Source organism: Maylandia zebra, linkage group LG11 (assembly GCF_041146795.1).
Source record: "Maylandia zebra isolate NMK-2024a linkage group LG11, Mzebra_GT3a, whole genome shotgun sequence".
In the NCBI taxonomy this organism is placed as follows: Eukaryota; Metazoa; Chordata; class Actinopteri; order Cichliformes; family Cichlidae; genus Maylandia; species Maylandia zebra.
Genome location: NC_135177.1, coordinates 8,508,504 through 8,521,963, shown reverse-complemented (window position 1 = coordinate 8,521,963; position 13,460 = coordinate 8,508,504). Strand labels below are relative to the sequence as shown.

The following is a 13,460-nucleotide window of genomic DNA, read 5'->3' as shown; positions in this document are numbered from 1 at the left end:
TGAAGTTGTTTGGATGAGCAGTTCACATATTTTGGTTAAAAGTGGACTGCATGTGAGATATTTATGGAACACTTGTGTGGTGTAGCTGCAATTACCGTGAATATATTCTCAACCTGTGGGAAACCACGCAGTGGAATCCAGGCACACTGAAAACACCTGCTAAAATAGTCATGTGAAAAAGAAAGTTTTCACGGGACAGTGCTGTCCGATGAAATGCTAACGGCACCTTCCTGTTTCTTTAAGAATTAAGAGGGTAAGTAGCAGCCGGGTGCTGCTAATCATCTGCACTTGGCTAATTGATCATCAACAATCGTGAGCACCTGTAAAAGCACATGTTTTGGCTCTTTGGTGCTCTGGAGGGTTTAAGTGTGTTAACACGTGGGATGTCCCCTCTTTCCGAGAAGCAGACATCTCAGGAAAATTCACCCTACGGTCAGAGTGCTCAGAGAAACTGTAAAAGATCCAAAAGCTGCTTCTCAGACTCTGCAGTCCTCAGCTAGCATGTTAAATGTTAAAGTTCATGACAGTACAATTAGAAAAAGACTGAACAAGTATGACTTGCTTGGAAATTACCTAAATTTGAGTTCCATCTGAACAAACCACAAGATTTCTGGAACAATGTCCTTTGGACAGACCAAAGTGGAGATGTTTGACTATAATGCACAGCACAACGGCACAAACACCTCATACTAACTGTCACAGATGGAGGTAGAGGTGATGATTTGGGCTTGTTCTGCAGCCACAGGAGCTGGGCGCCCTGCGGTCATTGAGTTGACCGTGAGCTCCTCTTCGTACTAACGTATTCTAGACTTAAATGTTAGGCAATTTATTTGACAGCCAACGCTTGGTTGAAACTGGATCATGCAACAGGACAATGATCTCAAACACAGCAGCAATTCTGTAACAGAATGGCCCAAAAAAAATCAGGGTGTTGCAATGATCCAAGGTCCAAACTTCCGGCTGATTGATGGTTTGATTGCTGTGGATAAATGAATGCCTGTAAACCTCAATGAAATAAAGTAATCTTATAATGACGAGTGGACTAACAAAGTCATACAGAAAACAATTCAGCTTCATGTTATTGTTGCTGACGGTGCTTATTGAACCGTGAGATACACTATTTTCACATAACTAAAGTGGCCCAAATTTCTGTCTGTGATCGAGTTTTGTCTCCTCTCTCATGCTCATTTCTGTTTATTATCTGAGTTGTCTCTATGTTGGTCCTTTCTGTCTTCACTTTCACTTCACTCCCCCGAGAACATGGCTGGCTCTCCCTGAGCCTGCTGTAGCTGGAAGGACTGTTTGATCGTTGGTGTGCTCTCTCGAATATTCTGGGGTCTTTACCTTACAATAAAAATCGCCTTGAGATGACTGTTGTTGTGAACTGGTGATATATGTTAAAAAAAAAGAACAAAAGAATTGAACTGAATTGAATCAACTGCCTGCAGGCGAGGGTGTTTAGGGAACACTGGTTACAGCCTGAATGTGAGATGCTGAGAGAGCACTGGAGTTAAAGCATTGGCAGACAGCCTGAAACTCACAACCTGTGAGATACATTTATCTTACTTTCAGCTAAAGAAAAGTAAGTGCATGTCCGGTGACTGTGCTACTATCTGAATATCAGCCAAACAATATTAACTAAATTGAGCAAACCTACACTACATAACTACAAATGACTTCTAACTTGTACACAGTGGATCATTATTATGGCTCATTCTGACTTTGCAGCAACACTGACCTGAAACTCCTCTCGAAGCTGAGAGGAATTACTCTGAGAATCCACTCGCAGCATCTCTTTGTAAGTGACAGCAAACTCATTCACCAGGATGGCCGTCTCTCCGCACAGACACGCCTCTAGAATAGCATCATGGATGAAGATATACTGCTCCTGAAAAGACAGCAGGTGACATAATTTAGTTCATCGTTCTGGCTTTTGAATAACACATCAAAATATGTTATCTGAAGGTTGTAAGCAACCAGATGCTAAACACTACAAATGACGCAGGTTAAAACAGAAGCAGGTGAGAAACGTAAGTAGTTGTAAATAAATAATCGAATAATAGTCAGAATGGGAGAAATCTTTCATAACCCGCCTTGTTCTGAATTAAACATGTGCTTTAATGTTAGTGGTGTATCAAGGCCGCTAGAGAATAAATAAATATTTATTTGTAAACAAACACATGCAGTGTGCATTTAATTAGTGCGCCCCTGCAAATAGCTACAAATGCAATAAACAGCCAAGTCAACGTTGGATTTACATAATAAGAGGTAAAAATGCAAATTATGTGCACATCAAAGAACAGCACGTGCCTACACAGCAAACTGACAAAGAGACAGTCTTTTCTCTAAAACTTTAGCCGTGACCTTTACATACATCTAGAAGTGGGAGTATGGAAATGTACCCCCCTCACTTTTTGAATTCCCAAACAACAGAAGGAAAAAAGGAATTTTTACAAGCTTGGCTTTTCTGGGGGGGTTTGAGAAGATTATATTAAGGATCGAGATGTCACCTGCTAAATATGTGACATGTGCAAGAAATTGTGATTTCCTGGCTGCACTGCTGTCCTCACCTCCGTTTGAATCATGTTGATACGTCGAGAGCAGAGGGTTTTGACGCAGTTGTAGATATCCACCACGCCCTCACACTCGGCCATGTCCAACATGACATCCAGCACAATGTAGCAGCCGGTGCGACCTGCCCCCGCACTGCAATGGAAAGACCATCTTTTATAAGGAATTGTGTCTTAAAACATTAAAGGTCTGTGCATAGGATATGAGGGACCCATTGGCACAAATGGAACATAATATAATCATTGTGTTATAAATAAGTAATCAATATTGTTTAAATGGCTAAGAATGTGACAGATCTGCCCAATCTTATATATCTACAAAATGCAAGTACATGGGTCAAAAGTTCTCATACACTCATGGGCATGAATGTCATTGTAATTTGGGGCTTTTAATGAGCTGTTCTTTTTCCAGATGGGATTGACTGGACAGCATACATCTTTGGTGGCTTTAAAAAACAAGAAATGGCTGCTCAAGTTTGAATTTATTTTGGATTTTCTCTCATCTACACAGGGTCAAAGGTATACATATAGGCTGAAATATAGACATACTCCCCAAAATCTTTTAATTATTGGTGATTAAGATTTTAAGATGTCTCTAAACTTGCCTATTAACTACTCAGTAATGATCAGGATGGAGTACAACTCACATTATCTCTTTGCAGTATAAAAAGGATTTGTTTGAAAGGAGTCACTGTACTGGCTGATACTCAAAGCAATGGGAAAGTCTAAAGACCTCGGTGAAGATCTAAGAAGGTGAATTGTAGAGTTACGCAATTTGGAAAGTATTCTTAGAGCCATTTCTAAATAACTGCATAATACAAGATCATCAGATCAAACAAGTTATTCGGATGTGTCACTACTTTACCCGGGTTTAGAAGAAGAAAGTTGCCACCCCAGAGGAGAGGAAGTTAGGATGTTCAGGAACAACTCAAACAATAAGACTCAAGCCTACATGAACCATGAACTGGAAACTGCTGGAAACTTCAGTCAATGTCCACATTGAAACAAACTTGAAGAACTGTGGAGTTGTCAAACAAGAATGAAGCCTCTGCTTCAAAACTGTCACCTTCAAGCTCAACTGAAATTTCTGGCTGCCCACATGAACAAGCCGAAACCGGAGAAAGGTCTTATCGTCAGACGTTTATTGTCAGAACTATTAGTGGGGACGTATATATAAATATATTTGACCCTGTGAGCATCAGAGAAAATCCAAGATAAATTCAAACTTGCAAACTCAATTCTTGATTTTTAAAAACATTAAATATGTTTGCTGTACAATTCTTCCAACCCCGAAGAAAAAAAAGTTGAAAGAAATCCTTAAAAGCGCAAAATTACCATCACATTCATGCCCATGTTAGAGCGACACATAGATATCTTATAGTAGAGTGCAGCGGTTTAGTGAGAGAGAGAGATTATACATATCTGTTACGCCAACATAATGTATAACAGTTATAAATACAAAAGTTTATCAAAAGGTTATTAAAACATATATATAGCACTTGCAAGGGCTTACGGTACCTGCAGTGAACCACGACAGGGCCAGCATCAGGTGGCGTAGAAGCTTTAACCCTTCGTATAAAAGCCAACAATCCAGTGGCATGATAGGGCACCCCGTGTTCAGGCCAGGATGTGAAGTGGAACTGACGTACCTCATGCTTGGTCGAGTATCCTCTCTTTTAACGGAAACACAGTGCACGTTAGTAGTTCAGGGAAAAAACAAAAACCATTGGCATTCTAATGCTAGCAATAGCCTACAGGCCTTGATCTCGCAGAAGATATGCTACAAACTATTCAGAGACTTTTTCCCTCTGTGATAGATGTGACAAATTTTTTTGGTTCAGAGTGAGGACACCCAGGACATTATTTACGCGGGGTGTTAGGTCTTCTAGGACAGTTAGGCCTCTGGGCCCCACATGTTAGGAGCAGCTGCAATCTGACAGATGTGCAGAAAGGAATTACTAAGGCTCTAGGGAGCTCAAGGAGGGGTAGCAGCTTTCTCTTTTCTTCTGGGAGGCTGCTGCAGTCACGTCCCAATTTCTTTTTCCATACAGAGATGACAAAGTAAAGCAATGCAAAGCAAAGATTTGTTGAAGACAGAAATCCAAAAAAAGAAAGTAAAAGAGCTATGAAAAGCAAGCTGTCACCAGCTCGCAAACTCATGCCGATTTGAATAAGCAGCAGTTTGTGCCCGTGGAGAAAGACTGTGACAGTGTGATGATAATGCTGTGTTTGTGCCACTGTCACTCCAGCACTGCTCTGAGCCCTTCCAATGAGAGATCCCCCAGGAGATTGACAGGATGGAGGCCATCAGGGGCACGGCACTGTAACAGCTATGCTGGAAAGACAGCAGGGGCATCCACAAAGCTACTGGTGTTAATTCCTCTCAGTTTAACACATGGACCTCGTGTCCATCAGCAAACCCCATCTAGTATCTAATCCCTTCTATTAATGCTCTACTTCTAATCCAAATTCCTGCTTCGCCAGGTAACATGATTAAGTTGTGTTTACATTGGTGAATCACAGAAAGAGATGAAGCAAAAACAGAACAAGATAAAAGGAATGTGTTTACGAGTAATCACAGATGATGTTCTACCAGGAAAGAGCAATCACAAACTGAGAATATAAAGAAATGCAAAACTCACCCTCTCCACAGCAAAGGTGCGAACTGTGTATTCAGCGAGTGTCTCTGTCTTAAGAAGAGTGATTTTGATGTCACCATACATCTCGGTGTCCTCTGGCCAATATTTGCAGCATTTCACCTGTTTCAAAAACGCGAAGGCGAAGTTTTAAACAATATTCAGAACTGCAAAACTGTAGAAAACGTGAGAGTAGTCAGTCTGCAGACAGAGAATAGTCAAGACACAATCTATTTTTTAAGTTTTAAACTTCTTTTTCTCCTTTTATATACTATCAGCATGTTAACAAATGGCTCACTGTGTTGCGTGAAATCACTACCCACACTTTTATTGAGTGGATTAAGCGGGTTGGTTTATGGTTTTTTTTTTATGGTGCACAAGCCATGCATTTATAGACTCCATCATGAACCGACGGCTCTCTGCTGAATTCCCACTGACAGGCAGCGCTAACTCAAGCAAAAGATCATTGGATGTATAAGATCTTTCTCAAATCTTTTCACAAAAGACACTGGAGGCTCAGTCATCTTTACTTCCTAAAATGAAGAGTAATGGTCTGAAGGCTTAAGTTAGGGTTTGTTAGATAAATCTAAGAGCCCCCCTAGCATGTTTCCTCGTGTCAGTATTGGGTTTCTAGGGACTAAAATCCTTCCTGCGACATTTGAAATGAAAGCACTGCATTTAGAGAGAGCGCATAATAAAATACTACTCTTTAAAAACACAACCAAGCCATTTTCAACAATTCATTCCAAAGTAAAGGAGATAATTGTAAAATGCATGAACACTATTCAAAATAATGAGATGATAATAATAAACATGAAGTACTCAATTTCATGGTTTAACGAGAACAGAAATATAATGATGTGAAATTTAACAAGTTTAAAAAAATTTATTTATTTATTTAATTTTTTTTTGGGGGGGGGGGGGGGGGGGGGGGGTCCACACTTCAAATGATGTGGAAGAAAAAAATAACAACCTGTTCTTTTGCAGATATCTTATCTTAGAGAGCAAAGAGAAGAACAGCACAATAATCACATAATGAACAGCAGGGCAGTAATCTTTTTATTGTACCACCACCCAGTACAATGGAGGTAATTCTTTTTAATTTAATGGATGTGTTATTTGGATTCAGCCACACAGACCACTTCTCCAAACTGGACAAACGACTACTGTGTGATTTTCACCATCCGCCACAGTATATGTTTCTCCCGCCTCGAATGAAAAGGCTGGAATATTTAAGGTGGGATTTAAAGTAACTATGTTTATGTAGGGTAGAAAATAATACTGCTTAAGTATAGCAAGCAGAGCGTGTTCACAGACAGCAGCTCTAGCAAAGATACTGTATATATGCATTTGCAAGAATTGCAGTTTCATAATGTTTGAAATGCATGCATTCACCAAAAAACTCCACAGTAGCACACAGAGACAGGTTTGTGATGATTTCTGAACATGGTACAGAAAGTTAAAGCCATCTTTAAACAATTTTGGCAAGGAATTGACTGAGTTCATTTATAAAAGTAAAATTCAATAGGACATTTGGTCCATCCTTGGGCAATACTTTAAATATATTGTTTCTGTCAGATGTGCGGTCAGCCAAAGCTACAAATTAAAATTAACTTACTAAAAGCAACAAGTTGCTGTTGATGTGTGTTTACAAAGTATCCTTATATTCATCCCAGCTGCCCCCTAGCTAACAGAACCAGCCCAGTGTTGGAGCAATAGAAGTCGTCTCTGAGGCAGAAAAAAAGCCGTGGGTGCACTCGGCTTCAGAATAAAGCAAACACTACAACACAATAACATCAGTAAACTGCACGCTTTATCTGAAGATTTCTAAGACACATCTTGAAACTTCCTTTATTTTTGAAAATGCATAACAGCAATCTGAAAAAGTAAATATAACTGTCTGACTGCAGCTTAAGACATTTAATAATTTACCCTTGAACCGTCATGCAGCTGTTTTTCTTAGATTTATAGTGTACATATTATTGATTAATGCAATCTGCACCACCCTTACACAATGTCAGGCTTTTTTTAACTAACCTCATTTTAGCTTTTCTTTTGTTGTTATCACTGTTGTATGTATCAATGTTTGAACTCTCCCATAATGACCCTTACTAGGTGCTTGTGGCACAACTTTGCTGTTAATTTATTGTTTATTGTAGACTATACTATGCTGCTGTAACACAGCAGCAGGCTAAATGAGGGATCAATAAAATAACCTCCCTGTCTAACTGGTTAGGAGGTAAATGAGACAATTATGATAGGATACAGTAAGTTGCTATCACCAAGCCAGATAAGCAGGGAAATATTCTCTTTTGGTGTTTTGCAGCATTAGCTTGGCATGAAATCGCACAATAAACTGCATGTGTGTTAAATACAGGCAGTTTAAATAAATCCACCAGAATCTTTAAATAAATCTACCAGAAGCAGATGGCTGGCTTAATGACATAAAAGGAAGGAAACAATTTGCCTGGTACTGTCCAAACAAAGGCTGAGTCACGACAGAGTAAAAATAGGACGGCAATGTCCTTGTGATTAGGAAAGAAAACAAAGCAAACAAGAATGGTGGCTGCACAAAGATTTCACTGAACCTTTGTTGCATTCAGTGACCTGTTACAACTTGTAACAGCGACCAACTGGTTGCCCAAAGGTTGAGCCGCAACACCCTCGACTTCTGACCAACCGCTTTCAATCACAAGGCAATTGCAGGGGTCACCGGGTGGGAGGCAACGAGTCTCCAAACACTCATTGTGCGAATTGAACTGACTGCAATCAATCTCAGATACATCGGTGAAAGTTTGCAGATAACTGGCATAGAATTTATAAATACAGACAGATTGCCAACATGTTGCAATCAATCTAAGTCAATCTGTGCTTCTCAGCAGTAGGGGATGAAATTCAGCTGATTGTATTCTGGTTACACGTCCAGATAATGATCTCTCTCTCTCTCTCTCTCTCAGGTAGAGCAGGTCCTCTACTAATCAGAAGGTTGGTGGTGCAATCCCTGGTTGCTCCAGGATATGCCAAATATCCTACGTCAAGACACTGACCCCTAGTTGGTCTTCGATTGTTTGTGATTGTCAGCAAGTTGTATAAAGCGCTTTGAGTGCTTAGGTAGAGCAGCAAAGTGCTATTTAAAGACCAGTCCATTTACCATATAAAAGCAAGGTTGTCAAGGATGTTATTCTCCACTTAAATCACCATCCAGCAGCAACTACCTATGTGTGGAGGAGTTTCTGTTTCAGTTATGAAGTTGTGACTCAATCTGAATGTAATTAACTGAATTTGTCTTTAATGTGACTTTCTGTGTATATTGGAGGGAACAGATTTGTATTTGTGTTGACGTATCACAGTTAATTGCCATATTAAAACAAATATACTGCATGTAATTGCCAACTTCCCCCCATTTATTTGCAAACTGAGCCTGCCATTTTATCGTCTTGACGCAGCAAAGCCACTTTGATGATGGTGAGTGACTGCCAGTGGTTGAAGCACTGGCCCCTGTCTCCAAAGCAACCATTTCAAAAGGGCAGCGTTGCACTCGGCTCCAGTAGTTTTGTCTCCCGTGCGACTGTAGCGTAAGCTAACAAAGTCTGCAGGTCAGCACCTCTAAAACTAGTCATTTACCATACATTTAGTTTAATCTGTCCAAAAAGCTTCCAGTTCACCAGATATTATCTTTCTGCAGTACTCGTTTTTTTCCAGTCAGTGCTAACTCACCGCTGCCTGGAGCACGGCGCACAGAAATGAAAGTAGTGTTGATCTTCTCTTGTCCACTTTCATCAAAAGTGTTTAATTGCTCCTTTCACATGCTTGTGGTATCACATCATCAATAAACCATAACGGCCTTTAGGCTGGAGTTTCCATGCAGAGCAGGGTTGCAAACGCATAAAACGCCTTTCATATTGACACCAAAAAGTCCCCTCATGATAAATGTGGTCTTTTTCTGAACACTGATTGGTGACAGGGACGGGGGAGGAAAAGGAGAGTGTACATCACTTACCCTGCCAACCTCCACCAGCTTAGTGATCATGACGATGCTGAAGCAATTTTCCTGCCACACCATCCTCCAAAAATCATAGAGAGTCTCCTGCTTAGGACCTAGTGGGAATAGGGAAGAAATAACAGAGAAAGAGACAAAAACGGCAGCATCAAAGCCTGCCCTCTCAATAACGGAGTTTCTGCTGTGAAATTTTGTATTATTGCGACCTAAGTGTCCTTTCTCAGATGGCAGGGTACTGATCTTTCGAGATTGTGCCATCAATAAAGTTATTGGAAATTCCAGGCAGGCAGAAGTAAGAGGCAATGGGTGACAAAACAACAGCAGTAGCTGATGATGAAAGCCTGGGGGACCGCCAGTCACTCACCAGGATCTGAGCAGGAGACGTTTAGGAAGTGAAAAACAGCTTTAAAAACGGGGATCACGTAGGAAGAAAAAGCTCTGAAACAGGAAAGTGCAGCTGACATCTTCTTTCTTTCCTTTACGTTTCATCTGCCTCTATCTGTTTAACAGGAGGGAAAGGAGGTGCGGGCAGAGGATGAGCAGACCCTTAGGGATTCTGTGATAGGAGCTCCCTAGAAACTTGCTCCTCCTAAGAGGGAACGCTCATATTCCTGCAGATCCCAAGTGACCATCTGAAGCAAAAGTGCGTTTGAGCGACAGCAACTGAACTAAAGGTTCTCTGCGTGACAATGAACACATCGCTCCACATGTCACAGAGACTAAGAAGCTATAATTAATGTGTTTAATTATTCAACTCTACTCATAATTTATTCAGTGACTTCCCTAACACAGGCTCCACGGTTTAATAGTCACACTATCACCTTTGAAATTGGCAGAGAGATGGTTTTGGCAAGGGACTGTGCATGAGTAGGATCGTTGGCTGGATCATCTTCAATTTATTAAACTTCAACAAAAGGTACTCGCTGTACTGAATTCCCGCACACACAATTACACACCACAGCCTTGCCGGGATACTCACCCTGAGTGGCGATGAAGTGGTTGGATCGATGGTAGCCCTGAAACAGAGAAGAGGGATGACATGCTGAGTAAGCGATCTGCACCATAGGCACAGCTGTATGGGTGTCTCTCTCTCTCTGTGCTTCCCTCTTCCTTCCCTTGTTCCCTACATTCCCCTCTGTAAAGCCTGGTTTCTGTCTAATTCGTCATTGCTGTCTAACCTATTGACGCCTCCAGACCGCCTCTTTACCCTCGTTGACTGCGCAGACACGTGACGAACAAGCGCCGTTTCTTGAAAAACTGCTGACATCCCTAAAATAAGCTATTTATTCAGCTTGTCAGGCTAGCTAAGCAAACAATGCCTAAAAAGATATGATAAAGAACCTACAGGTGTGCATTTCTAAATTTCAGGTGTCCGGTTTATTTAGCCATCTCTGCCTCGGAGTGCCTACTCATAAAAATAAATCAATTTTCGTTGGAGATGCTATATGCACTGGGCGACGAATTAGCAACCCAAGAGGAAATTTCATCCTGAAATTCTTCCACTTGTCACAAGCCATACAGCTGGATCCGTGTCTTGCACACGTTACACATCAATGCACGACACCAGCAGTCTTCAAGAAGAAAATCAAAAGTACACAGCAAAGTTTTCTGAAAACCTTTATATCAAAGGATGTGACAACATTTGATATAGATGACAGACATTTTCATATGGCGAGTATGGGTTGAATATGAATGAACAATGAGATGTCACCTCTACAGCCTTGAGGGGGATAAACATGACAAAGACCACCTGAGGGACTTTGAAGCATAAACCCTTTTCAGGATGAGCAAACTGTTCAAAGGAGGTCCTCCTGGAAATAAGCACTGCTTAGCTAACCTTTTAAACGAAAGGAGACAACTGCCTTGAGATTGTATGAAAACATCAGCCAGAAAACTGCATAGATGGTTCCCTGTTTGCTGAGAGGAGCAGCTGGAATGATAATTGATGCTGCAATTACTTAACTTACAGGAGTCCGTGGAGGGGGAGAAGGCAGGTCAGGAATAATCTGAGAAGACTGCCAAGCCCACAGGCTCTCATCAAATCAGTATGATGAGGCAATCCATGTTGATAACACTATTTTTTTATCTTTTTGCAGAGGGCATCTTCGTAATATTTTGAGTCCATCCACATTGCTGACGGATTGCTAAATTGAATCGCATCCACTCAGATAAATGTGGACATGTTTGAAATGGAGATGGATGACCAGTGCTGTGAGGCCTGCTATCCACAATTTCTCAGGCCCTGGCCAAACTCTATCAGCATGAATGCCAAGCTTTCTCCATATGAGACGGTTGCCATAACAACCGAAGATCCTCCATCCAGAGAGAGGACACATCTCTTTGTGTTCATTTAAAATCATGAGCTAAAAAGGGCATTTCTTTTGCATTTGATTGGTTTAATGCGCACTAACCTGATACACCCTGACCTTTGAGCATTTGTGGATAGAGGACAGTGGAAAGAGTAAGGGGGAAGGGGGTAGAGGGAAAGGGGAAATAGAGCAATGGCAGGCAGAAGAACGAGCAGTTAAGTACTTACTTCCCTGTTAATCCGAATCTACAGGGTCCGAGGTCGAGGAAGTGAGGTGGGAAGTAGAAAAGAAGACATATAGGCTAGTTAATGAAAGAAGCTTTAGGAGGTATGGTTAGAGACAGCAGGGAAGCCTGCGTGTGCATAGGTGTTGATGAGAGAACAGCAAGAATTAGCTTCATCGTGTGTTAGCGCAATGACTTTGTGTGAATCAGTGACCTAAGGCCAATCCTGTTTGATCAACTCTCTTATCTCTCAGTTGTGTTTTTGTTCAAATTTGTGTTTTCTTTCCTTTTGAATTTGGCTTTAAAATTATGCAAACAGTATTTTCATTGCATCTCGCAAATTCAAAGCAGCTAGTAAGCTTATATTAGTACTCTGCTTATTTAGCATTTTGCTCTCGTTGGCAAATTCATGATGCACAGTTAAACAGGGCAGTAGTCCTGCAGTTATTCTGCATAACCAGATGATGTCTTCTTTATTCTGCATTTGCTTTAACTCATGCACTGCATATAACACTTAACAACGGAATGTGGTGTGTTAGTTACTTATTTAGCCACAAGATTTCGATACCACACTCAAAAATTCTTTTCATTTTTTAACTTTTAGTCTTTGGCAGTCAGTTCATGAACAAAGCCGAGTACAGCTGTGCTACCGATTTGCAATGAGGAAAAAAGAAAAGGAAAAAGCATTCTCCCGTTAGGCCGGAGCTAATTATGCTTAATATTTATCACTTTAAAGCTTATTGGTGCACGCCTTACCTAACAGGACTTTTGAAACCGTACAATCCAACCAGCGCACCGAGGTCTACGAACCAACTCCTCTTGGACATTCTGAGATCCAGACTTTGAAGCAGAGTCTTTTCAGTGGTGGCTCCTAATCTTTGGAACAACTTACCTTCTTACATAAGAGCTGCACAGTGTCTCTATCATTTGAAAACACTTTGAATAACCTATTTTTTCTCCCTTGCTTTTGGGTCTAGTTGAGCGAGGAATCTTATTTTTCATACAAAAACAGCCTTATTTACCTGTTTTATTTGACTTCTAGTGTGTTTAATTAGTGACTGTTCCATAAAGTGTATATTTTATATAGCTTTTACAGCACTCTGGTTAACTGAGGCTGTTCAAATTAAGCTACAGAAATAACCTAATTTGACTCTACAGCAGTCTCAGTTTCTTGTGTGCCCCTTGGGACAATTTTCAACCACCACCCGCGACAGACCATTTCTAGAAAACAGACAACTATACCATTGTAAGAGAGATACTTTCAAATGTAAACAAGATTGGTTCATACTTTATTTCTTAGGCTTGATCATTAAAAAAGCTTTATTTGTGGGAAGTGAATGGGCTGAGCCAGAACCAAAACAACAAGAACAATAAAAAAAGTGTCATGATTCACAGCAAGCGAGTAGTTTTCATTTAAATTAGCCCATATTGAAGTTTTCCTTTATACAGTCGAGCTTACAACAGAACTGAAAATGACTCAAGTAATATCAAATAAGGGCTTCCTCTAATTTCACTGTAATATACACACTAAAAACCTTTTTACAGATTTAAATTCATAAAATCTCACTGAGGCACAAAGGCAGACTTAGTATAATTTATTAAGATTTAAACACTAAAAAAGCATGTTTGCTTTAGTTAGAATATGTGATGACTAAGTTCAGTTTGATCAGACCTTGTAAAAGCCTGCGAGTGTTGCTATCAAGGTGCTGTCCACTGTTTGGT

At 40.5% G+C, this 13,460-nt stretch overlaps 1 protein-coding gene across 4 annotated transcripts in view; it reads right to left on the bottom strand.

The window, feature by feature from the left end:
* Positions 1-13,460, bottom strand: part of ptprub (protein tyrosine phosphatase receptor type Ub) — a 195,117-nt gene that overhangs the window by 23,455 nt on the left and 158,202 nt on the right. For 2 of the 4 annotated variants that reach the window (XM_076889732.1, XM_076889734.1), the window contains 7 exons: positions 11,743-11,760; positions 10,186-10,222; positions 9,207-9,304; positions 5,213-5,329; positions 4,089-4,243; positions 2,571-2,706; positions 1,739-1,888 (listed from right to left, as the gene is read on the bottom strand). In XM_076889732.1, the coding sequence (XP_076745847.1) occupies positions 1,739-1,888; positions 2,571-2,706; positions 4,089-4,243; positions 5,213-5,329; positions 9,207-9,304; positions 10,186-10,222; positions 11,743-11,760 (711 nt within the window). The remainder of the gene's footprint in view (positions 1-1,738; positions 1,889-2,570; positions 2,707-4,088; positions 4,244-5,212; positions 5,330-9,206; positions 9,305-10,185; positions 10,223-11,742; positions 11,761-13,460) is intronic. The other 2 variants (XM_076889733.1, XM_076889735.1) reach the window with 1 other exon arrangement.